This window comes from Vitis vinifera, chromosome 6 (genome assembly GCF_030704535.1).
Source record: "Vitis vinifera cultivar Pinot Noir 40024 chromosome 6, ASM3070453v1".
Lineage (NCBI taxonomy): Eukaryota > Viridiplantae > Streptophyta > Magnoliopsida > Vitales > Vitaceae > Vitis > Vitis vinifera.
In genome coordinates this window covers 3,537,027-3,562,500 of record NC_081810.1, presented here as the reverse complement: position 1 = coordinate 3,562,500, position 25,474 = coordinate 3,537,027, and the positions used below count along the sequence as shown (strand labels likewise).

General features: G+C 31.8%; 3 protein-coding genes across 4 annotated transcripts in view; 1 reads left to right on the top strand and 2 right to left on the bottom strand.

Annotated features, from left to right (window-relative positions):
• LOC100243208 (homeobox-leucine zipper protein REVOLUTA) overlaps nt 1-5,790 on the top strand; it is a 9,694-nt gene extending 3,904 nt beyond the window's left edge. For both annotated transcript variants that reach the window (XM_010652862.3, XM_019220585.2), the window contains exons 10-19: nt 49-123; nt 631-737; nt 843-1,026; nt 1,322-1,510; nt 1,987-2,067; nt 2,352-2,486; nt 3,423-3,757; nt 4,095-4,200; nt 4,708-4,857; nt 5,283-5,790. In XM_010652862.3, coding sequence (XP_010651164.1) covers nt 49-123; nt 631-737; nt 843-1,026; nt 1,322-1,510; nt 1,987-2,067; nt 2,352-2,486; nt 3,423-3,757; nt 4,095-4,200; nt 4,708-4,857; nt 5,283-5,432 — 1,512 coding nt within the window. In that variant the 3' untranslated portion in view covers nt 5,433-5,790. The remainder of the gene's footprint in view (nt 1-48; nt 124-630; nt 738-842; nt 1,027-1,321; nt 1,511-1,986; nt 2,068-2,351; nt 2,487-3,422; nt 3,758-4,094; nt 4,201-4,707; nt 4,858-5,282) is intronic.
• A 97-nt stretch (nt 5,791-5,887) lies between these two features.
• On the bottom strand, nt 5,888-6,881 carry LOC104879569 (uncharacterized). The gene is made up of 3 exons (XM_010652863.3): nt 6,464-6,881; nt 6,307-6,372; nt 5,888-6,201 (listed from the first exon to the last, which is right to left on the bottom strand). The coding sequence occupies exons 1-3, from the start codon at nt 6,620-6,622 to the stop codon at nt 6,067-6,069; spliced, it is 360 nt and encodes a 119-aa protein (XP_010651165.1). The 5' UTR covers nt 6,623-6,881; the 3' UTR covers nt 5,888-6,066.
• A 569-nt stretch (nt 6,882-7,450) lies between these two features.
• On the bottom strand, nt 7,451-13,701 carry LOC100265522 (CASP-like protein 5A2). The gene is made up of 4 exons (XM_010652864.3): nt 13,328-13,701; nt 13,025-13,234; nt 9,238-9,370; nt 7,451-8,100 (listed from the first exon to the last, which is right to left on the bottom strand). Exons 1-4 carry the CDS (start codon nt 13,552-13,554, stop codon nt 7,909-7,911), a joined length of 762 nt encoding a protein of 253 aa, XP_010651166.1. The 5' UTR covers nt 13,555-13,701; the 3' UTR covers nt 7,451-7,908.
• Between the last annotated feature and the right edge of the window lie 11,773 nt (nt 13,702-25,474).

The following is a 25,474-nucleotide window of genomic DNA, read 5'->3' as shown; positions in this document are numbered from 1 at the left end:
TTAGATTTTTCTTGCTTGGCAATGGCTTATTTCCTTACATCTTTGCAGGCATGGAGTGTGCCAGAGGTGCTGCGACCACTTTATGAATCTTCAAGAGTTGTAGCTCAGAAAATGACTATTGCAGTGAGTAGAAATTGTTTGATGTGATTAATTAGGTTTATCTTAGTCATGATTATGACCATGATACATATTCAAAACTTAGACCAAATCAATTTGGAGAAATGATTCTGACCATTTGTTTAGAATACTTGGGTGATGAGACATTTTAGACTATTACACTTACATCTTGGTGGAAATTGTTGACATCATTTCATTGAGTTATCCCTTGATATTATTGGCCTGGACAGATCTTAGGCCCTCTAATTAAAAGGCCTTTTGTTGTGCTGGTGGGACATGTTCTGGTATAAGGACTGAAACTTTGCTTATGAGCATGCTTTTAATTTTATTATTATTATTTTTTTTTCAAAATGTTGCTTTGGCCTCGGTATGTTTGTTTTTGGGTGGAACATTAAGTGCAATCTTGATTTCTATGTGGAGTTGAATCATAGTGCTAAATCATTTTTTCCCCTAAAAAGAACACAAAAAAAAATAAAATAAAATAAAAATCTGATTTAAGGATTTTCTGTGAAGGCATTGCGCTACATCCGGCAAATAGCTCAGGAGACAAGTGGTGAGGTGGTATATGGTTTGGGCAGGCAGCCAGCTGTTCTGCGAACTTTTAGCCAAAGATTGAGCAGGTGGCTGTACAATCTTTCTTTCTTTCCTTTTTTCTGATTCCAGCATCACATTATTCATCTGTAAATTTGACTAATATTTTTGTCATATTTTTCATTTTCCTGCAGAGGCTTCAATGATGCTATCAACGGATTTAATGATGACGGCTGGTCATTGATGAGTTGTGATGGTGCTGAAGATGTAATAATTGCAGTTAACTCAACCAAAAATTTGAACACCACTTCTAATCCTGCTAATTCCCTTTCCTTGCCTGGGGGGGTTCTCTGTGCTAAAGCATCCATGCTGCTCCAAGTAAGTTATGAAACTCAAATGAGGAAATATGTTGATTTATGGGAAATTAACAAACCTTCTCCAATTGCTTGGAGTTACTCTCTGTCTAGGTTACCACACACACACACACACACACACACATATATATATGTTTATTTGGCAATGTCAAGTTATTTATTTATTTGACAACTCCGAACTCATAAATCAAGGCCTATTCTTTATTGAAGTAGCAGTGTTCCAGAATTCTCCTTAACTTATAGATATGTCTTTATGGGATTATGTGTGTTTATGTTTCTGTTTCTTTTTTTCCTGCCAGAATGTTCCTCCGGCAGTTCTGGTTCGCTTCCTGAGGGAGCACCGGTCAGAGTGGGCTGATTTTAGTGTTGATGCCTATTCTGCTGCATCATTGAAAGCTAGCCCATACTCTTATCCAGGGATGAGGCCCACGAGGTTTACTGGGAGCCAAATTATTATGCCACTTGGTCACACAATTGAACATGAAGAGGTATAATTTTCCGTAATAGTAGTTGCCCCTATTCCTTTTTGTTTTTCTTCCTGGGGTGGAGCCCGCAAACAAATGGAAATATAGATTTTTCATTTTTGTAAATTCAAAAATGATATGATGCTGGTGAAGCCTTGCTCAAGTGATAAAGGCTTGGGGAGGGTTTGTGAGAGGTTTCAAGTTCAAGTTGCAATGGGGACAAAAATTTACCTCTAAAAAAAGGGAATTAAAAAATGTTATGATATTTCTGATCAAAAAAAAAAAAAATTCTTCTATTTATTTTCACAGGGGGTGAGGAGAGGGTGGCAGGGAGGTTGAATATTTTGTACTTTCTTCTTTTTGCTGGATGAAGTATTCTTTTTATAAGAAGTAGATTAATATGTAGATATCTGGGGTGAGAAATGCCAACTTTTGTCATTAGATCACATTCAAAATAATTCAATATGGCGATCCTTTGTAACTTTTACTTTATGTGCCAGTTGCTTGAAGTAATTCGACTTGAAGGCCATTCTCTTGCTCATGAAGATGCTTTTATGTCGAGGGACATTCATCTCCTGCAGGTGCTTTCTTTAGTGTCTTGCTGAACTCTGTGTGTGTGTGTGTATTGCAAGTTAATTTGTTTGTCAGAGTGGGCCATAGACAGGTTTGGGCTAATTTGAAAAATGCATCCGACCTGAAACTAACCTGCTTGCTTGGGCCTGTCCAATGTCAACCTGCCAATCTGTTTGCTAGAAAGGCCACTGATTTCTTGTTTTCTGAGTGGAGTTTTTTTTTTTACCCTGTGTAGGAGGGGTCATAACCTTTTTACTTACTGCATAGTTGAATGGCATTTTTATTTTGGCAGATATGTAGTGGAGTTGACGAGAATGCAGTGGGAGCTTGTTCTGAACTTGTTTTTGCTCCAATTGATGAAATGTTTCCAGATGATGCTCCACTGTTACCCTCTGGTTTTCGGATCATCCCACTGGATTCAAAATCAGTTGAGTACAACCATGCTCTACCTGAATATTCTATTTCTTTTGTTGTGATAATGATTATAACAATTTGAAAAAAACTTGCATATCAGCCAAAGCTTTTTCCCTTGGATGAAAAATTCCATGTCCAGTGAATTTATTCAACTCAATTAAGTCAGTGAAGCTCTTTATGTTAGAACTGCTAACACAATCAATTTGATTGCTTGTTAAATTATATCATGGGTCGGATGCCACTGACTGGATGCTTTTCAACATCTTGTGAGTATCTCACTGTTGTAAGATCTAGCACCAATCATATATTGACATGTTATCTTAAAAAGGGATTTTGGCCACCCTAGACTAGTCCCTTTTGTGACATGTAAAACAAATCTAGTACATCTGTTGGAGAATATTGACAGCAGGCTGAATCATCCTTTCTGCAGTCATGTGATTAGTACAACTGCATGTTAAAAATGATTGCTTCTTATTACAAAGTGTTTACCCCTTGCCACCTAGTACAGCCTTATTTATTTATTTATTTGCTAAAATTCCATGCAAGAGCTTCTGGCTTCACATCAAGTTAAAACTTCAAAACTTGTGGTTGAAAAGCAGCCATAGAGAAAATCCCCAGGCATCCTTGTAGAGAAATGTCCATGTCTGATCTATTGACAAAGGGTGTAGATGACACTCCAAGAAATTGTTTTAACTTGCATAAATTATTTGGCTTGATGTTGTGCCTATTACAAGGACCACACATAATAAAATAGTGACTAATGATGACAGACTATAGTGGGTTGTCAAGGTATTCCCATACACTTGGGGGCAACTGATTCCAGTGATGATGTGAGCCCAATATGAAGTATTTTTAACATCTTGTAATGAGTGTCTTAAGTTGGGATTTTAGCCTATGGCCCTTATCAGAATTTATATGAAGTTCCATACTAATTTTCATCATTTTTCAGGGTGATACACAGGAGACATTGACTACTCATCGGACCTTGGATCTGACATCCAGTCTTGAAGTGGGCCCAGCAACAAATCAGGCTGCAGGGGATTCATCATCATGCTATAACACACGATCAGTCTTGACTATTGCCTTCCAGTTTCCATTTGAGAGCAATCTACAGGATAATGTTGCAACAATGGCTCGTCAGTATGTTCGGAGCGTGATTTCCTCTGTGCAGAGGGTTGCCATGGCCATATCTCCTTCAGGATTGGGCCCAGCTGTGGGACCAAAGCTGTCAGCAGGGTCTCCAGAAGCTCTTACATTAGCCCACTGGATCTGCCAGAGCTATAGGTAAGTTCTGCTGAAACAGCTCTTAGTGCATGATTTATGAGCAGCAATACATGACAGTTGTCTTGGCTGGGTGGTAAAGATATTCATTGCTATGGAATGGATGATTAAATGAGGAAAAAGATGAAAAAAAAAAAATCACTGGATCATGTTTTTGAGAAGCACATTATCAAATTAACCTGTTTTGCAGAAAGTGCAAGTTCTCTCATTTAGCTTTTATATGTTTAAATTCCTATTGTTTTGACTGAAGGTGTTCCCATTAATCTCACTGGACCAGTTGAGGAATTTTCCTCTTTTGTTTCTAAAATAAAATTTTCCTGTTTTTGTTTTTTCCCCTCAGTTACCATGTTGGGGCGGAGTTGCTGAGATCTGATTCTGTGGGTGGCGATTCGGTGTTAAAAAATTTGTGGCATCACCAGGATGCTATTTTGTGCTGCTCATTAAAGGTACCAATATGATTCTGTTAAAATTTGTATGTTGCAACTCTGTAATGTCCTATGCAGAAAAGCCTTCAGTTCATGCTTTCACTTTTCCTTTTACTCATATTCCTTCCCTCTTTCTCAGCAGCTTCATAGTTCATTAATGTACTACTCATATTACCATGTGAACTAGTGTACACGTAACATAATGAGTTTCATGCTACAATCTTCTTAGCGTGCATCCATTTTCAGTTTGTTGAAAGTGTCGCATTGTATGCTAAGCTTAACAACTGTGCAACTGAAATTTATGATCAACTTTAGATTTACTTTTTGACACATTATAGTAGTAAACTGTACAATGCAATTATTCTATTAGGATTCAAATGGGGAAATGGAAAAGAGGACAGGAAAATCAGCCTTCCTAATGTAGAAATTGATGCGCAATTGTGAAAAAATGTCAAACCAATCATAATGATGAAAGTACTGTTTTTTGATTTGCAATTATTCATTAATAGGTGCTCTTTTGATTTGCAGTCATTGCCAGTTTTGATCTTTGCAAACCAGGCAGGACTTGACATGCTGGAGACAACTTTAGTAGCTCTACAAGACATCTCATTGGATAAGATATTTGATGAGTCTGGACGCAAGGGATTGTGTGCAGATTTCGCCAAGATAATGCAACAGGTATTTCTCATTAAACAATGTTTATTTGGTCATTAATCCTTCTTTACATCAGGGGCTTAAGGATATTAGATCCAAGTGACCATAATGGAGTATTTGGAAAATCAGCTAGACTTGATGAGCTGTAATAGTCTAATTTGAACACTATTTTTGTTCAATGAACTAATGTTTTAGCCACTTAAATAAAAAATTTCTTCTGATTGGGAGTAAATGTTGATATTTGGTCAAATCAACTTGTTTTACTGAATGGACTCATTATATGCGTTCCCGGGCCCTTTTCCTTTATGCAAACATACTGTTATACCACCGGGGACCAAATGCACTAAATAGACCAAATTGAAGTAAGATATATCATTATATGTCCTCCAGCATAAAATACATGTATGCCAAACCTTGATGCCTGAATCCTTGGCTTATTTTCTTATCAGGGTTTTGCTTACTTGCCGGCTGGAATCTGCATGTCAACAATGGGGCGCCATGTTTCATATGAACAGGCCATCGCATGGAAAGTCCTTGCTGCGGAAGAGAACACTGTCCATTGCCTTGCTTTCTCTTTCATCAACTGGTCTTTTGTGTGATCATTATTTATTCACCAAGCCCCTTTCCTGAGTGGAACTTGGAAACAAAAAGGAAAAGAAGTGCAGAAGAAAAAGTTTTGTAATATGTAAACACCAGTCCCACGTTTGCTTCATATTAATTTAATTTAATTTTATTGAATGCACCCAAAAATTTCTTTATCCACATGTAAATTTTTGGTGGTGGAGCTTCTTACTCTAGTAGATTAGGGTTGGAATTTCAAGTGGAACCAAATTGAATGTATGTGGGGGGAGATCTTATTTCATTGAATTCATTCAATCTTTGTTGCCAGTTCCTGAACAATCTTGTTTAAGTTCTCCCCTCCCCACTTTGCTCAAGAGTCTTTTTAGGTTTCATCAACTGGGTTTCTGTATATTCTCTCTTTTTTTTCTTTTCTTTTTTTTTTCTTGCTACCTCTATTAGTATTTTATCAGCGGAATTTCATTTGAGTAAAGAACAAAGCCATTTTTTGCCAAAATTATTTACTCATACATTAATTGTATGTGAATGTTCATGATCTCATCATACCCCTGAAGTGCAGGTACAGACTACAATATTTCTTAAGCAACTAGAGAGAGTACTAACACAAAGGCAAAGGCTACACCATCTTAATGTTCAACTGAAGCATACAATTAATCACTGATTTGATGGCTTTGGATCCGAACCAATGGCATTAGGATTCAACTCATTGAGAAACCTGGTGATTGTCTGCACAAGCATACCATCAATGTTCCCTTGCTCCGGCATGGAGGTAGTAGAAGTAGTAGCGTTCTACAACATAAAACAAAGCCGTCTTAGCATTGCAAAGTAGGCCTGCATTTTCATTATTAAATATTTATAGAAGGTATAGCCAAGAAGGGAGGTTATATGGGGTACCCTTCGACGCCTTTGGTATCTGGCTCTGTGGTCCATGGAGTCAGTCATCTCATCTATCAGCAAAACCTGCAACCATCAACAATTAATGGGCATCATGCAACATGACAATGTGCTTAAAATCAAGCCCACACCCGCATGCATTGGATCATACATATACCTGTTTGACAATTTCTTCATACTTCTTGAAACAGCGGTATTGTCTGGCATCGTCTTGGTCTTTATGGACTCTAGCATCATCTTCTTCATTGGACATTGTTGCAGCAGCTTCTTTTTGTTTGTCCCTCGACCTTCTCTCCATGCTTCTACCACTAGGCATGCACTCCAGCTTAGATTTATAGAGGGGCTTAGGCACATGAAATGAGCCAGGCTGGATGGTTTTAAGTTTGCGTTTAGTTTATACCCTTTACTACCAGTAACCACCATTCACGTCACAGAAGAGAAAGAAAATCCAAAACTAAAAAAAATGGATTGTACATTTCTCGTGATTAGGGAGAGAAACGTAAGAGAAATTATGAAAGCAAATATACAAAGAGGTTAATCATCATGCATTCATGTCTGGATGATCTCTTGAAATTCCAATTATATTTGTCCTTTCCACAAGACTTAACGGTTTGACCGGCAACACCAATCATCCCTTTACTGCAACACCCTGGAACTCTTCAGGAGATGCCCACTTTTGGCTGTTTGATGCAGTTCACTCCTTTAAGGATGGACATTTAGAAGTCTTATCATTTATGGAATAGCTCACTCAACTAGCTCAATTTGTAAAATATTCAAAAAATAAAATAAAATAAAATAAAAATAAAAGGAGAAAACATTTTAATTTATTTAAAAGGGAAAAACAAACAGCTGAAAATAATGGGGTTTTTTTTTTTTTTTTTGTTATTGTCTTTTTCCAATGAATCAATAAGTTAACGTTGACAGCAAGATAGGGAAGTGTGTTTCCAAAATAACATGAAATTATTGAAATGGTAAATTGCAGGCATTATTAAGGGAATAACGGTAACGTTGGTTTCTGTGAAAGTGGTGAAATGGGGTAGTCCACCATCACCCATACCTGGCCGTTAAAGCAGTAATTGGGTAAAGTTTGCTCTTCCTCTTCCTGTAACCGATATACATACCATCATACTTCACGCCATCACAATGATAAGAGCTCTTTAAGAGCAATAATTTCAGTTACTTTATGGAGATGGAATTAACAAAGTTCCATGATACAGGGGGATAACAAAAATTTTAACTTAGAACATTCATGCCATCTGTGCAGAAGTCTCAACAAAAATATAGCATCCTCCTGCATATTGACAAAAATCCCATCAAACAAATGACTGATAGTTTTTCCCATGCTACATACCCTCCATGGGAATCATCATCACTTTGTGCTTCAGTTATTCTGAAACATAGGATGCATTTTCATGATGGGACTCTTCAGGGAACAGATTGGTTTACATAATATATACACATGGCATAAATGTGAGGTCTGAGTTTCGTTTGTTTGGGACATTGCTGAATGCCAAGCTCAACAAAGTGAGAATATACTAACAAATACACATAATTTCAATGGTGTCCCAACCAGCTCCTTGCCTTCCCTTTTGTTCCTATTTTTCACCGGGATGCTAGTGACCAGAAGTTCAAGAGGAAAGATGGTAATACAGCAAACCAGCTAAAGAAGGCCAAGGTTGTGGCAGTCTCAAACTCTAAGCAGTTGTTGTGGGCACAGCTATTAAGATCATTACCAATAAGGACGGTAATGCCTGCAGATGCACAGGCTGCAGCAAATGTAAGAGTGGATGTGATCTGCAGCCAAAAAGGGACACATCTAGATTAAGCTGTAAAATAGGAGTACATAGCCCTTTGAATTTGAATAAGTAAAACCCACAAGTCATAATCTACATAGTTTCACATGCAATCTGCGCAATGGAAAAGAAAGGGAAAAAAGCTTCCAGGCTATATTCAACTAAAATATGACCGTGCATATCACCAGACTTTTGGGGAAGCTTACTAAATTTTTTTCCATATCAAAGTCCATGCCCACTGGCATTTCTAGATACTGCTATCCATCATCCTTACATCTACATATTAAAAAATTCAATCAATTAATTATTTCTTGGGAATGAGCATTATGGAGAGGTTTTCTTGTCAAATTTGCATCGGCTTCTGATTTCATGTGAATGTTTTGACTCAAAATTCCAACACGCATTATCATGCAATTATGTTCAATCATGAAACTGGAATTCAAAATTATGTCTTTTGTGATAACAAGTAACCTTGATTGAGTTCTTGGGAATGGGGTAGACAGTTTCCTGGACTTTTGTTTTTCTTCTCCTTTTGGTGCATTGTGGTGAAATTTGTATACTCCCTATGCATTTAGGTGCACCATTTTTCTGATAAGCATGTTTATTTAAAACATTCTATTCAGTATACTAAAGAAAAAAACTGTAGCCTTTTCCTAAATGAAAGAACAAATTGATAATAATTTATCATGACTGGCAACTGCACCATGCAAACTCTTCACTAAGTAGTGTCAGCCATAATTTTGCCAGCAAAACCAAGCAGTTTCAGCATGTCACAAGGACTTTGGTGCCACATCTGTGTAACCCCCCAGCACAGATAGAATTCCAGAAGTAAACCTCAGAGTAAGTGCAATTTATAGAGAACAAACTCATACTGCTAATCGATACAAATGGTAAGTAGCTACTATTTCCCCCCTTCCATCTAAAAGCAAACCAATCACTATGTTATCATACCCTGCCAACTTAGTTGTATGGATTTGTAATGTTGGTTACAGTAAAAACTCACTGATGAGATAATCAGCACAGCAGGTAATCAGTTTCCTGGGGGTTACCCACAATGTGACACCAAACCCAGGGCAGTGCTCACATGTAGTGCAGAGAATATCAGTTTCACCAAGAATAGTAGCACTAGTTATATTACCCCATCACCAATAGTAAACAAAGCAACAACTTGATAATTCTGCAAGCAGCGCTTCACTGAAAGGGCATAAATGTCAAGAATGGCAAGCGAAAGGCTCCACAGGCTCTGTAAGCCAACAGCAGCAACAAGGTAGCTGACAAACAAATATTAGAAAAGCTTTCACGTTTCAAAGGAATGGCAGGATTGACATTGATAGAGATTCATAAACTAAAAACATGTAACTCCGTTCTGTCAATTGAGCATTCAGAATGCCAAAAAAGGAAATATATGAAAAAAAATTTGAAATATCAACTTTCAAAAGAAAGTAATATCAGAAAGCATATATTCAAAGAAATATTGTAATACATGGGCAAAGAAATGTCAGTCAGAACAAATAACAAAGGAACTCCAACAATAGCACCTATAGTTGCAACTACTTTTCTTCTAATTCAAACCAACAGTACATGTCCAACAGAGGGAGAAGAGGAGAACATGGTAAAGGGAGATCTAGAGGAGGCGGCCATTTGCACTCAGTCTGGACATGCCGCTTCATCTTGCTACTACCTGTTTGATCAAAATTTTCAGGTTAACAACCAAAATCAGAAGGCAGCCATGATAACATCACCTTCTATTGTCAATTATCCATATTGATATGCATATATAGGGGCAACCAATCATCTTGCAGCGGATTTGAATAACTTGTCTATTGGATCTGAGTATGATGGGTCATAGCAAGTACAAGTAGGTAATGGTGCCTCACTTCCTATTTCACGCATAGGTTCATCTTCTATTCCTACAATCTCTCATAGTTTTTATCTCAAGAATATTCTTCATTTTCCTCAAATTAAAAAGAATTTGTTGAGTGTCTCAAAATTTTCTCATGATAACCATACTTATTTTGAGTCCTTTCCATTATGTTATTAAAGATCAGGACACCAAGAAAACCCCTCCTCAGAGGCAAGCTTCATACTGGTCTCTATCAGTTGCCTTTTGGATCATCAAACTCAGTTTCATCCTCTTTTCCTTGGGCATTGTTAGCAACCCAACTTTAGCATCTTGGGATATATGGCATCAAAGACTAGGTCATCCGTCTTGAAAGGTTGTGTCATCTATATTATCTCCATGTAGTCTCAATTAAAATAAATCAAAAGCCTGGTTGTTGCTTAACATGTCAATTGGGAAGAATTCAGACTCTCGTTTTTCTCCATCAAGTACAGTTTCATTTGCTCCTTTAGAATTAATACACTCAAATTTATGGGGCCCATCTCTTGTGTTACCACTGAATGGTTACAAAATACTATATCCACTTTGTAGATGATTATTCTCGATTTACATGAATTTATCGTTTATAAGACAAAAGTTAGAAGCTTTACAAACTTTCATCATCTTTAAGACCTATGTTAAACTTCACTCAAACCATAAGATTAAGACCATCCAAACAGATGGGGGTTGCAAATACAGACCCTTTACAGCCTACCCCACACAACATGGAATAACCCATCACCACCCTTGGCCCCATACACATGAGTAGCATGACATTGGAGAGAGTAAGCACATACATAATTGAGATCGTTCATGCTTTACAAGCACAAGCCTCATTACCTTTAACATTCTGGTATGAAGCATGTGCTACTGTAGTTCATTTAATAAATCAACTAGCTACTCCTATTTTGGCATCCAAATCTCCTTGTTGAAAACTTATCCAACAAACCACCAACATATTTTCATTTTGAGGGTGTTTAGTTGTACCTGCTACCCATGTCTCAGACCTGAAAACAAACACAAATTACAATCCCTGCATTTTCTAAGGGTACAGTGAAGTTCACAAGGGCTGTAGGTTCTATGGTTGTATTGGGCATATATACATTGCAAGAAATGTGATTTTTTATGAACATCAATTTCTTTGTGTTAACACATAGAAGGACACCACTAAGTGGGGCTGTAGGTGCTATGGTTGTATTGGGCATATATACATTGCAAGAAATGTGATTTTTGATGAACATCAATTTCTTAGTGCTAACACATAGAAGGACACCACTAAATTTGATGTATTGTCTCCTAATTATACCACTTTTCTTCCTTTGATTACAGCTACCCAAATGCTCCACAGCCTATGGGTACTTTTGATTCATCATCTTCTGAGGTAATTTTAGATAGGGATCACTCTTTGAGGAAAAATCTTGATCCAATTCAGAATCAGTCTTTAACTAAGAATCATAATTTTAAGACACATGCAACTCCTGATAAGGTACTTTGGAAATAGCCTTAGTCAAATTGCCTCCCACCATTCAGCTACATGCAGATCTGCCTATTGTTTCTGATTTACATCTAGCTGCACTGTCTTTTCCAACGCATCCTATGGTAACTTGGTCTAAGGCTAAAGTTCAGGCACCTATGAACTTCTTTTCCATGAGGCACCCTTTACCTGATTGTACTGAACTAATGTCCTCTAAGCAAGCCATTAAGGATGAAAATGGTTTCGGGCAATGAAAGTAGAGTTTGATGGTTTAATGGTCAACAAAACATAGTCTTTAGTGTCCAAGCCTACCAGCAAAAATATAGTTGAATGCAAATGGACTTACAAGATCAAATAAAATTTAAATATGTTTGAAAACCATTACAAAGCTTGATTAGTTGCTCAAGGTTTCACTCAAACTCTAGGAATGGACTATTTTGAAACATTTAGTCTGGAAAGCCCACAATCATCGGTTTGGTTCTCTCTTTAGCTATTGAACATGGTTGGGAGATAAGACATTGATTTTAATGATGTTTTTTTACATGGCCAACCAGAGGGGCAAGTCTTTATGGAACAACCACCTAGTTTCATTGATCAAGGGTGACCAAATCATGTTTGTTATTTACATAAAACCTTGTACGGTTTAAAACAAGCTCCAAGGGCTTGGTTTCAGAAGTTAAGTGCAGCACTTCTAGAAATGGAGTCCACATCTTCAAAAGCATATTCATCTCTCTTTCTTTATCTAACTGATATATGATTCTGTTGATTTATGTTGATGACATATTGATAACTGATAATATCAGTTCCACTCCAACACAACTCATGAAGTTTTTGAACAGCAATTTTTCATAAAATATTTTTGCCCACTTCACTACTTTCTTGGCGTGGAAATGACTTATAATGCTCAAGGGGCCATCTTCATTGCTCACAAGGAAAATAAATCAAGGCTCTTCCCTACAAAACGAAAATGGATGGAGACAAACCAATTATCAAAGGATCTTCTCTACAACAGTTTCATGAAAAATTCAAAATAAATCATCAAAGGATCCCAAGGGGTTTTCACATTGCAACCAAATTGGTTTTATTAGCCTTGAATGGACCATTTTAAGTGTAGACGAACGAGGGAATGTTAAAGCCCCAGTCAAAAGTGAGGATCTAAATAGCCCTTGGATGATACATCTCGGGCACAAAAAACCACAAATAGACTATTGAAATAGATGAATAAGGTAGAAAATCTTGTTCAGATATGAGAACCTGGACATTATGTGTTAATTTCTCTTACATAACGTTGAATGTGCACTACCTTTAATTGATTTGAAGTGAATAAGGGGTTAATAATTGGTTTTCAGCGAGTTTTAGACAAGAAAATCATGACAAACTGGAAAGTTCTATACCATTCCGAAATTTCGTTTTTACCCCAATTTTTCCTATAAATGAAACAAACTAGAAAGCTAGATCAAAAGCATTCCCCTATGTCCAAATTCCATCTCTTAATATTATACCAACGAGGTCACGTAATCTCCAAATTTCTACTGTAAACTTAGAAATTCCTGGGGGGTGAAAGGGTGTTACCAGAATGCAGTGACAGAAGAGAAATCACTGGTGGTGACCATGACACAGAGAGCAATTGCTGCAAACAGAAACTGACAGCAACGAAGCGAGAGCCCTCCGGTGGTGCCGGGTGTGCCTTGGAAGTCTTTCATCCTCACCCTCGGAGCATTAATCGCGTCAGTGGGAGGAGGATCCTCCACTGGGTGAACCGATGCGTGGCTCACATTCATCCTTGAAAAAAACGCAGTCTCCAGAATTCAAATCCCACTGTTGCTTGGTGAGAAAACTGAGAAAATATAAGGTCTCAGAAGAGGAAAAAAACACCTCGCGTAAGGTAAGACTGCGGTATCAGGCACGGTTGAGCAGAGGTTTTCTTTCCTCGCCTCCAAACAGTTAAGGGAGTGAAATTCGGATTTCTTTTTATGTTTTGATAATCCTTTTTCCCCCTTTCCTGGCTTTTCTCGCCACCCAAACGGATGGTTAGTTCGGAGGAAAGAAAGGTAAAGATCCTCCCACAAATGAGCCCTAAATTCGGATTGCTGACATTGCATTTGACACTCGATTGACAAAGAAAAGGGATTATGAGAATGAGGAACACGTCAATGTAAGGGGGTCAGGCTATGAGTGCAAGGCGCCACATGGGTGGTATGGTTCAACGGAAAATTCAAGTATGAGTCTATGAGATTTCAATCAGATTTTTCCATCAAAGGGATACAAGAAAAAGAAACAAATCCTATTTACAATTTTGACCCAAATAGATACAAATAATTACGATGAAATGTAGGTTTAAAAAGAGAATGACAACCAATCAAATTGAATGTTAAGTTATAGGGAATAAATTGAGGGGCGAGAATAAAAATTTTGGTCGGTGTGTTTGCTACTTTCCAAATGACATAACAATTATTATTTGAATAAATAATTGGTGGACTTATTTAATAACCAACATTTAATACGGTAGGCAGCACTAATACAATGTGATGCACGTGGGTATTGTTTATAGTCATATAAATTTTTAGTTTTTTATTTATTTATCATAATTTAGAAATAAATACAATAATAATTTAACCATTTTATTTTTTTTCTCCGTTAACAACATTTAACCATTTTTTTTTGTGGTTGTTTTCAAAAATGGTTTTTGAGAATAATTTTTTAAAATTGTTATTTGATATTTTGTTAAATAAAAATAAGTTTGAAAACTTAAAATATTTTTTTATTCATTTTTAATATTTTAAATATATTTTAAAAATAATTTTTATATACGGTATTATATGATTATTTTTTAAAGCAGTTCTTAAAAAACAGGTTAAAATAACAAAAAAAAAACTAAAATATATTATTTGAAAATACCAAAAAAAAACTAAAATTTATTATATAAAAATACCATATTTTTTAATTCTTAGAAACATGTTTCATGGTCTTTTGTTTTGAAAAACAAAAAAATGTTTTTAAAAACAGTATCAAACAAGCCCTAATTATGCCATTGATTTTAAGGATAATAGTAAAATGTAAAAAAATTATAGTACATGAAATCTTCATCTACATGGGCACAAGCTTGAGATATATATAAATTAAACTTTGACTCATTAATCTCCTTAACATTGAAAGGAAGGAGGTTCCATCCATATACAACTTCTACTCTGACCCAAACTCTTACTTTCCTCAGGCCAGGACTCACAATATAAACTCAAGACTTATCTCCCGTAGCTGCAGACCCGTAGACAAGAAACTTGGGTGAGGATGTGTGGGAACAGAAATAGTTCACCCTATTTGCAACCATCTTTGTTTGCTCTCCTGCTGAAATTCCAAACGAAGGCTTCCCAAGAAACATTGCTCCATCGTCCAAGCTTTCCATCTTTTTCCAAGCCCCATCCATCCAATTATACCTGAATATATTGCACAAAGGCACCTTATCAACCCTTGATCTCCCGAGATATACTAGATGCAGATGCCCACTATATGCAACAAAGTAAAACTTCATTTCAAAAAAATCCCAGTAATTGTTCGAGGGGCTTTCATTGGACAACAACTTCCACTCTTGGGTAGCAATATGGAAGGATGACAACCCTTTGTTCATATTATAACAGTAAACACTTCCCTCCATGTAGGCCATAGCATGAAGAGTGAAAAAGTATGGATGCGGATGAGCATTATGAGTCTTCCATTTTTTATCCCCAAGGGAATATGTGCTAATGAAAAAATATGGGCCCCAATCACTTACGGTTGGGGCAACGAACACACAGTCGGGAGAAGTTGGATTAGAGGAGAAGGTGGCCATACTTTCAAGATGATGGTTATGTTGTTGCAAGTCTAATCTAGGGAGTGATATGATATCTTTAGCAAGAGGATGGTAGACATAGTGCTGATAGACATGATACAAAGTGGAATCGATAAGTCGTCTAGTTCTTTCGGAGAAAAGCACCCAACCACATCTTGAAGCACATGCTTTTGCACGGGACAACAAGCTCCCTGCTGTTATCCACCCCCTTTCATCGCCCCACCCCCTTTTCTCTTTCACGATGTAAGGTAGCTTGCGACAAGGTTCAAAGAAAGAGCATATGGTATGATGAGGTAAAAAGCAATAATATAATATCCATGGTAATTTAGGAATGTCATTAATGGCTGATACTAACCAATCCTTGCAAACCGCACGGAAGGAAGCGGATTCGATCCACTGCGGATAACCATTCCACTACTGGTCTTAGTAGATCTTTTACTTCTATCAACGGTGAGAATGGAGTGAGAAGCCATGCCTTCCTGCCTTCTGTAGGTAGACTTCTCGTGTTAAGTACTTGTGAGGAATGAGGATGATTGAAGAAGTTTTCCTTAACTACACTCACCTATTAATTTCCTTTTTAGTATATATAAAATTCTGATTTAGAACTTCAACTTTATATTTGATCAAAAAAATATTTTTAAAATGATTTTTTTAAGAGAAAAAGTGAAAAAAAAAAAAAAAAACTCACATACACACAAGAAGAACCCAATTTTAAAAAATGCAAATTTTAAGTAATTATCTAAAAATAATTAATATTTCATGATTTTTTTTTATCAAAGTATTCTTATGTGTTTCCACGCCAGACCCCAAAAAATGGACAAATTCTTTCCGAGACAGAATTTGTAACTTGTTATCCTCTTACCTAGCAGGCATTACCTTCGTTGAAAAGATGATTCATTCGGATCGACATGAGAGTCCAACTACATTGCATTGTCAGAATCTATGTTGTATATTTGAAAGAGGAGGTTGACCTCCTTGCTTCTCTCATGGTACAATCCTCTTCCCGTTGAGCCCCCTTTCTCCTCGGTCCACAGAGACAAAATGTAGGACTGATGCCAACAGTTCATCACGTAAGAAAGGGCTCACTAACTAATACTAATATAATAGAAAAGAACTGTCTTTTCTGTATACTTTCCCCGATTTCGTTGCTACCACGGGCTTTACGCAATCGATCGGATCATATAGATATCCCTTCAACACAACATAGGTCATCGAAAAGGTCTCGGAGACCCACCAAAGCACGAAAGTCAGGATCTTTCAGAAAATGGATTCCTATTCAAAGAGTGCATGGGCATGGATAAGCTCACACTAACCCGTCAATTTGGGATCCACTTCGGGATTTTCCTTGGGAGGTATCGGGAGGGATATAAGTACTATTTTTAATCATTTACTAAGATTAATTATGAGTGTATAAAAATTAAATTATTTTTAAAGGTTTTCTATTTAATAATTATTTTTACATGAATATGGAAACTCACTTTTTCCATTTTTTTTTTATTTGGTTATCAAATAAAATATAATTAAAATTTGAGAGTTATAACATACAACACTCATTTGGTATGTCTAGGTTCTTCTAGGAAACTTATATCTTTACTATTACCAATGATATGTTATTAACAAATAAGCAATACTTAATTAATTTAAAAGGGAATGGGATGATTCGCATCATCTAAATTTTGAAATTAATATTTTAAATAAAAATAAATATTATATTATTATTATATAATTAAATACACATTAAAACCATTTCTTCAAACTTTGAATTTAAAGCAATGACCATTAAATATTTATAAACATTTTTTTTTATCTAAATAAGTTTTATTCAAAGTAAAATACTAAAAATTAATTTTAAAACAATGGATATTTATATATTTATCTAAATAGTTGGGACAAAAATATTTAATTTTTCATATTTTAACGTGATACCCACATCAGATAAGGAAGAAGATTAGTTATATAAGTATAAGTTCTTTTTAACCTTGTAGACACGTTCTAAAGACGTAAACAATATGTCATTACCATTGGTATCGAGTTCACATTGATGTGGAGGTTTATTTGGTTCTATAAAAAGTATAAAGGGTACTGTTTGTGATACCCCATACTATGAGAATCCCTTTGGGATTAGAACAAACAATATCTACACAGATTGGGTGTGGATTATTATATTTAATCGTTTTAAATGAATTATGTTATAAAATAAATTAAGAACAAAAATTAAAATTATGATAATTTTTTTCCAATAAACTAATAAATATTCTAGTCTTTTATAGTATACTAGTGTTTTAGAAATTTATTAAAAAATTTCATCATTTTTATCAATTTTATATCAAAGTCCTAATACTTTGTTTGTTTGCTGATTAAGCAATTTAAAGGTTACGAATAAAAGGGAAATACGACGTAATAATGGTTGAAGCATGTTAACCATTAAGAAAGAGGAAAATAGTAATACACAAAAGAAATAGATAAAAATACCTCAATTGCTTTATGTTGATGTGCAAAAATCATGTTTTCCTTGTGAAGAAGACAACATCCTTCTAGAACCCATGTCGGTGCAACTTTAGCATCAATTAAAGGACTACTTATCTTCATGGGTACTACACCAAAACATAACATAATTCAACCATTTGGTTCTTCTGATTTTTTTTTTTTTTGAAAACAAACAAATAAAAATGTAATACAAAAAAAGTCCCAATTTTTTTTTCCCTTCCATTTTCTTTGCCAACCATTTGAATCACTCAAACTACCTTCTTTGAAGATAAATGGAATAGGCAACATAACACTCCAAATTTTGTCTTTTTTTTCCTCTTTTGAAGGAAAAAAATGGTAAATATAAATATTAAATAGATTTTATTGTATTTATTAAATATATTTTATTGCATTTATTAAATAGATTTTACTTATTTTCTCAAACACACTCAAATATAATTTAAAATACTTCAAATTTGTTATTAAGTAAAAAAAAACTAAGTTGTAAGAGAGTTCCAAATGGACCATAACCGTTCATCTTTGTTCTGAATCCAAAAAAACACCATGAGACTTATCTCCTACCAAAACCAAACTTCTCTCCATAAATATTGTAAATAAACCAGACTATTCTCCATAAATATAGTAAATAAACCATACTCCATGGTTAAGACTAATAAACATCAAATTGATGGATCATGGACGATGCTCCGTCGAACAAGATGGAGGATGAGGTACGTGAAAATTAATGTAAAAACAATGTTTCAACAAATGATGTTACCATCTATGGTGAAGCCTTATCGACCTTAGATGTTTAAGATAAGTAGTTTGTCTCATCGGCCTTTGACAATGTTTGAAACCATTCTAGCTTGTCCTTGAGGTAGTTTCAAGATAAAATCTAAATATGAAATTCAAATCGGTGTGAACATACATATTTTCATTACATTTAAGTTACAATAAGTAGTCAAATCCCTATTGAAATAGTTGAGTAAAAATTGGAGGTAAATGAAAAGATTAAATTTTCAATTATATTGAGAGCATGAGTATTTCCATTCATTTTTATAGGTTTGTAAGAACAACTTCAATCGGAATATGAAATCAAAATCAAGTTAAAGATTAAATTTTCATTATTTTAAGTATTTCCAGTTATTCATATAGGTTTGTGGGGGCAGTTTTGATTCGATTATGAAATCAAAATCAAGTTATCAACATTATAGATTTTTGTTATATTAAGTAATAAAAACCCCTGAATTAAAGCCCTAATGAAACAATTGATGGAATAGAAATTAAAGATGCAAAAAATTAAATTTTCATTTAGGTTAATTATTAGTATTAATAAGAGTATTTTTAAAGATAAAAATGTGAAAAACACATCATACTTTTGTAGGTTGTATAGATATAGATATATAGCGAGAAAAATGAGTTTGAAAAGTTTAATGTTTGAATAAAGGGGCTTTGTAGAGTCGCAGCTGCTATTATTGCGTTTGAACGGAGGTGACATTTTCCATTCAATATAGTGGACTATAACAACCAAAAGTGACATCCAACGGTATCATGATTATCGCTTGGGAGTAATCTCTAATCCTCTCAATCCCCGCCATTGGACGGTGGAGGATGGATGCCAAATTATGTGTGTGAAACCAAAGTTCGTCAAAAGATTTTTCAATTATATGTATATTTTTTAAAATAAAAAAATGGTAGTTATAAATCTATTTCGAAAATATAAAATTTTATGTTCACGTTGAAATCATCTTTTAAAAAAAACGATTTCTATATGAACTTATAAATTATGTTTATGTTCAAATTTTATTTTAAATATTTTTATAAACTACTTTTATATTAAACGATATTTTTTTTATGTAAAATCATTTTTTGAAAAAATAGATTCTATAACTACCATATTTTTATAAATGTCTCACAAAATATTATTTTTAAAAATAATATTATATGAAGATCCTTGTGGTTCTATATAACCAAGAATTGGAATGAAAAAATTTGACAAATAATCGGCTTTTGCTTAGTGCTTTCAAAGAATTAAATATAACATAAAAAAAAAATTCTTAGTACTTTATGTGAATCAAACATAGCATAAGGAAAATTTGGCATGTGGCAAGTATACTATGTGGCTACAATCATTTAGATTAATGTTTAATGAGCAAGGTTGACAAAAAAAAAAAAAAAAAACAGGCAGAGAACAAATCACAAACTCCCAAATCCATACACAATGAAGAAACCTCAAATTTGTGTTCTCATTTTTTTTTATTTTTTTTTCAGTTTCCTTCTCCAGATGAGAAATTTGATGGCGACAATGTTGGTGATGGTGGCTATTGCAAGCCGAGTTTCATATGGAACAACAAAGATAGGTAAATATGTGTGTTTGTGAGAGAGAGATCAGAGAAGTAGGAGAAAGAGGAAGAGAGAACCGTAAATTCTATAGAAGTAGCAACCATGAGAACCGAGAGAGATATATTGTGGGTGAGATCATGGGAGAGATCTCGGAGGACGATGAAAATGAAGGTGGAGAAATAATTTGGGGATTAGGGTTGGTATACAAAAGGTTTAAAAGGTAAAAAATCATTTTAAAAAAATTATATTAAAAATTAATACAATAAATTTTTTAATATATTTAAAATATCAAGTTGATAAAAAATATTTAAAAAAAAACATTTTACAAAAAAAATAAACATATGAGAAAGGCTTTAAAAATATAGATTAATTTAATTATCAAATTATTTTTATGTTTAAAACACATCTATTATTTTTATTTTAAAAATTAAAATAATTGGAAAAGATGTTGGAGGGATAAGGTTTGGTAGAAAGTGGGAAAAAAGAAGAGAGAGAGAGAGTTAAGAAAATTTCAAATAAATATATTATTAAAAACCATAAATCTTTGAATTAATAATATTTTTCATATTTTAAATGATAAAATATGTCTTATTTTACATAATTATCAATATTTTCTTTTAAAAATATTTACTTGCAATGTTCCTACAATTAATTTAAAGTGCAAACAAAAGTTTTAAATTTGAATTATAACATTTTATCTTTTTATTAAAAAATCTAATCATTTATTGAAGAGGATTATCTTATTGTCAATCCTCGTTTATTATGATATTTAACAGTTTATTATTAAAATATTTCATCTTCTTATTTATTGTAGTTAAAATAAAATAAAGATAAAATCAATATTTAAAATAAGATCAAATTTTAAAATAAAATAAAAAACTAAAAATGTAATTTGACACCTCATCCAAATTCCTCATCCTCTTATTATCATCTTTTGTTGATTTTTTATTTATTTATATCTTTCTCCATAATTCGAGAAGAGTTACGAAAAAACACTCAATTAAAAAAACAAAAACCAATTTCCAAACATGTTTTTTACTTTATTTGTTATAAAACACATTTTTTCTTAACTTAACAAAACATGTTTTTTTGGGCTTTTGAGAACAAAGACTATTTTTTAAAATTCAATTCTGAAACACAATTCTGTTTCTAAAAATAGTAAAAACTGTTTTTCAAAAACACCAACCAACACTGACACTTTATCTTTTATACTTACTCTTTCCGGTTTGCTCATATGCGTCTATTTGTTTATGGTGATTTAGGGATTGTTTGACAAACGTTTATAAAAATAGTATTATGTTCTTTATAACAAAAAATAGGAAAACACATTTGAATGATTTGATAATAAAAAAATAGAAAATATGAACATGTTTGGTAACTGTTTTCAAAAATAATTTTATTTTATTCATAATAATAATAATAATAAGCAGGAAAAATCATTTTACAACAAAAAATAGAAAATAGTTTTTTTTCTTAAAAATAAAAAATATTTTTTAGTTGTTTTTACTTATTTTATAATCAACTTTTAAAAATAGTTATACAAATATAGAAAATGATTAAAAACAAAACTTTGCGTATAAAAGTTATTTCTAAAACATAAAAAAAAAAAAAAAAAACATGTTAAAAATATTTCAAATTTTCATACAAACATTTGTTATACCAAACATCAAATAACAGTTGTTAAAAACTATTTTTTATAACTATTTTAAAAAATGGTTATCAAATAAGGTATAATTTTCTATTTTTAAAAATAGAAACCAAATTGTTTTCAAATAACATCTTTTATTTATTTTCACTTGTTTTATAAAAGCATTTTTGGATGATTTTTTTTAGTTATTTTTAATTGTTTTTACTTATATTTTGGGGGTTGATTTATAAAATAATAATATAAATATGAAGAATGATTATAACTTTCTAATAATAGTATAAAGAATAAACTAGTTAAACCATTCAAAATAAATTTTGGTTTATAACTTTCGAATACCTAATTAAATCAATGTTTGAGTTTCAAATTATTTTAAAAATTAATAAATTTATGTATCGAGTATAATCTAATTTAAAATTTATTCGCTTAATGAGAAATTTTAGAGAAGTTAAAGAAAAAAAAGTAATTTATAAGAATATCATATTTATAGATTTTTTTTTATCAACATTGATGATGGGAAGAGAAGGAGAATAATATTATGTTATATTTTATTTGCCTTTTTAATGGTTGTTTTTGGTCTAATTTATCTAAGTTTTTATTTTGTTTTTAAAAATGGGTAAAATCAACTTCTACTTATAAAAATTGTTTTTATTTCACATTGTTTTTTAAAAACATTTTTGAAAAATAGAGAAAGAACGGATTTAGACAAGTTATTTTTAAAAATAATTTTTATTTTGATTTTATTAAAAAATTATAGTATTAATTAAATTTAACTTGAGTCTTATTAAAAATGAATTTAGTTTTATAATTATAAATCAATTTTATCAATTACGATATTATAATAAAATCATAAATTATATATATATTTTTTATAAAAATATTATTTTATATATTATAAAAATATGGATATTAACATAATCACATAATAATAATTATTATTTTTTTGTTCAAAATAGGTAATAATAATTTTTAATAATATTTTCTTTAAAATGAACATAAAAATAAATAAATTTTAACTTTTTTTAACATGTAAATTAGTAATTTTTTAATTACATGTATACATTAAATACTCAATTGTGGATAAAGTATTTTAAAATACATTGATTTTCTGTAGATAATTAGATAAGTGTTTTAAGTTTCAAATTATTTTTAAAAATTATTAAATTCATCGATAATAAAGTTATATAAATTTTTATTCATAATTTTGTGATATTAATTGAGTCACTATTTTAATTTCAATTTATTTCTAAAAATTACAAGACTCGTTGTAAAATCAACAACCGGTTAAATCATATTTAATTTGGAGTTTATTTGTTAAGTGAAAAAAAAATGATTTTGTATAAAAATAAAGAATAAAATTATTCTAAATTAATTGTTGTCTATGCATTTATGGTATTAATTGAATCACTATTTAAATTTCAAGTTATTTTTAAAAATAATTAGACTGAATTAGTAAATCCGCCACATTAAGTCTTACTTGAATTTGAAGTTTATTTGCCTAGTAAAAAAAAATTGTAAAAATATGATTCTATAAAAGAAGAAAATCGCCAAATAATTAAAAATGAATTTTGGTATATTACTTTATGATATTGTCGAGTTTTATGATTTTCTAAAATTGATTAAATCAATTTTTGAATTTTAAATTAATTTTAAATTTTAATGAATGTTATTTATCAAATAGAACTTTATTTGTTGAATTAAAATTTTAGAGAAGATAAAAAAAATTAGAAAAAATGTGTAGTTCAAATGAATATCATGTTTGAATAATTTTTTTGTATGGAAATTGGGTGTGCCGTGGAGAAAGAAAAAGAAATATATTATGTTTGATTTTATGACTTTTTAAATTTCTCTATTGTTTTTTGTTTAAAAAAAAATGATAAAAACAACTTTTATTTATTTTTTAAAAACTGTTTTTTTATTTCATTTTGCTTTTAGAATTTGAAAATAGAGAACAACGACCCAACTGTGCTACTACTTTTTAAAACACAATTTTTTTTTTTGTTTTTTTCTTTTAAATTATTTTTAAATCACATCGCAAAATATGCTCTTATCTCCCTTAAACTTTTATTATTATTATTATTATTTTATTATTTTAGGAAACGCATAAATTAATCCCATAACCACCCGTGTCACGACTTGTTCAAACCGCACGTGAGCTTAGAAAAGGCGTAAGTTCGTCACACAAGGCTCCCAATCATTAAAGAGTGAAGCTGTGAAGAAATAGAAGTCATGGGCAAGGAGTCATTTGTTCGGTTGAAGATTATATAGTGGCTATTTTTATTGTTTCTTTTTGTATCAAAGGATAATAATTAATAAAAACTTATTTAGGTATCACGTATATTTTCCATTACTAAATAAGAACTTATTTAGTGCATTTATTTAATATAATAATTACTCTATTAAAGGAACATATGAATTAAAGTTTATTACAAATAACAAAATATAATTTCATAATTTTACTTTTTTAACTTCATTTATTAACTTATTTTTTGTTAGACTTCAATTTTTGTCTTTTTTGTTGATTTAGAGTATGTTTGACGATCATCTAAAAAAATAATTTTAATCTTTATAATACTTGAAAAATAAAATTAGAAAAACCAAAAACACTTTCCGAATTCCAAACACACTCTTATTTCATAATCATACCGACTTCTTGACTTGCACCATAATTAGGCTCATGTCATTTATAGGCATCACCTAACTTGTGTCAAAATTAATTAAGTTCGACTCTTTTAAATATATATTTATTATCATATTATTTTTGCACTTTAAATGTTAAAAATAATATATTTTTGATTTGATTTGACTGTGATCAAATTTTAAAAATTTATATATTTAAAAACTCTAAATACCCCTTTGGAGGGAAGAATAATATTAGAGAGTGGTCATGGGTCTCTTTTGGTAACTATTTTTAAAAACATTTTTCTATTATATATATAAAAAACTCACACATTACTATTAGAAAACAAAAAAAATATTTTTTATTTTTAAAAAATATAAAACATATAGGGTTGTTTAATAATTGTTTTTGAAAATAGTTTTTGAAAACAATTTTTAAAAATTATTATTTAATGTTTAGTAAAACAAAAAGTCCTTTTGGTAACATGAAATGTTAATATTTAAAAATAAATTTTATATTTTAATTTTTAATTATTATCCATATTTATATAATTATTTTTTAAAATAGCCTTCTACAAGTGGAAACAACTTAAATACACTATTTGAAAGCCTTTTTTTTTTTTTCAATAATAGAAATTTGGTTTTTGTTTTTTGGTTGTCAAATATATATATTTTTTAAAGAACAAAAAATTGTTTTTGAAAACATGTATTAAATTAAAATAGCCTTCAACAAGTGGAAACAACTTAAATACACTATTTGAAAGCCTTTTTTTTTTTCAATAATAGAAATTTGGTTTTTGTTTTTTGGTTGTCAAATATATATATTTTTTAAAGAACAAAAAATTGTTTTTGAAAACATGTATTAAATATGGGTCATAGCATTTTTCAGATAACATATTTTAAATATTTTTAATGGTTTTCACTGGTTTTTAAAGTCCTATTTTAGGTTTGTTTTAAAAAATAATTATATAAATATGAAAATTGATTAAAAATAAAACATTTTAAAAAACAGAACGCGTTAAAAATATTTCAAGTTCTTAAACATATGTTTGTTTTACAAAACATTAAAAAATAAATTTTAAAAAATATGTTTAAAATTTATTTTTTTAAAACCGTTTTTGAA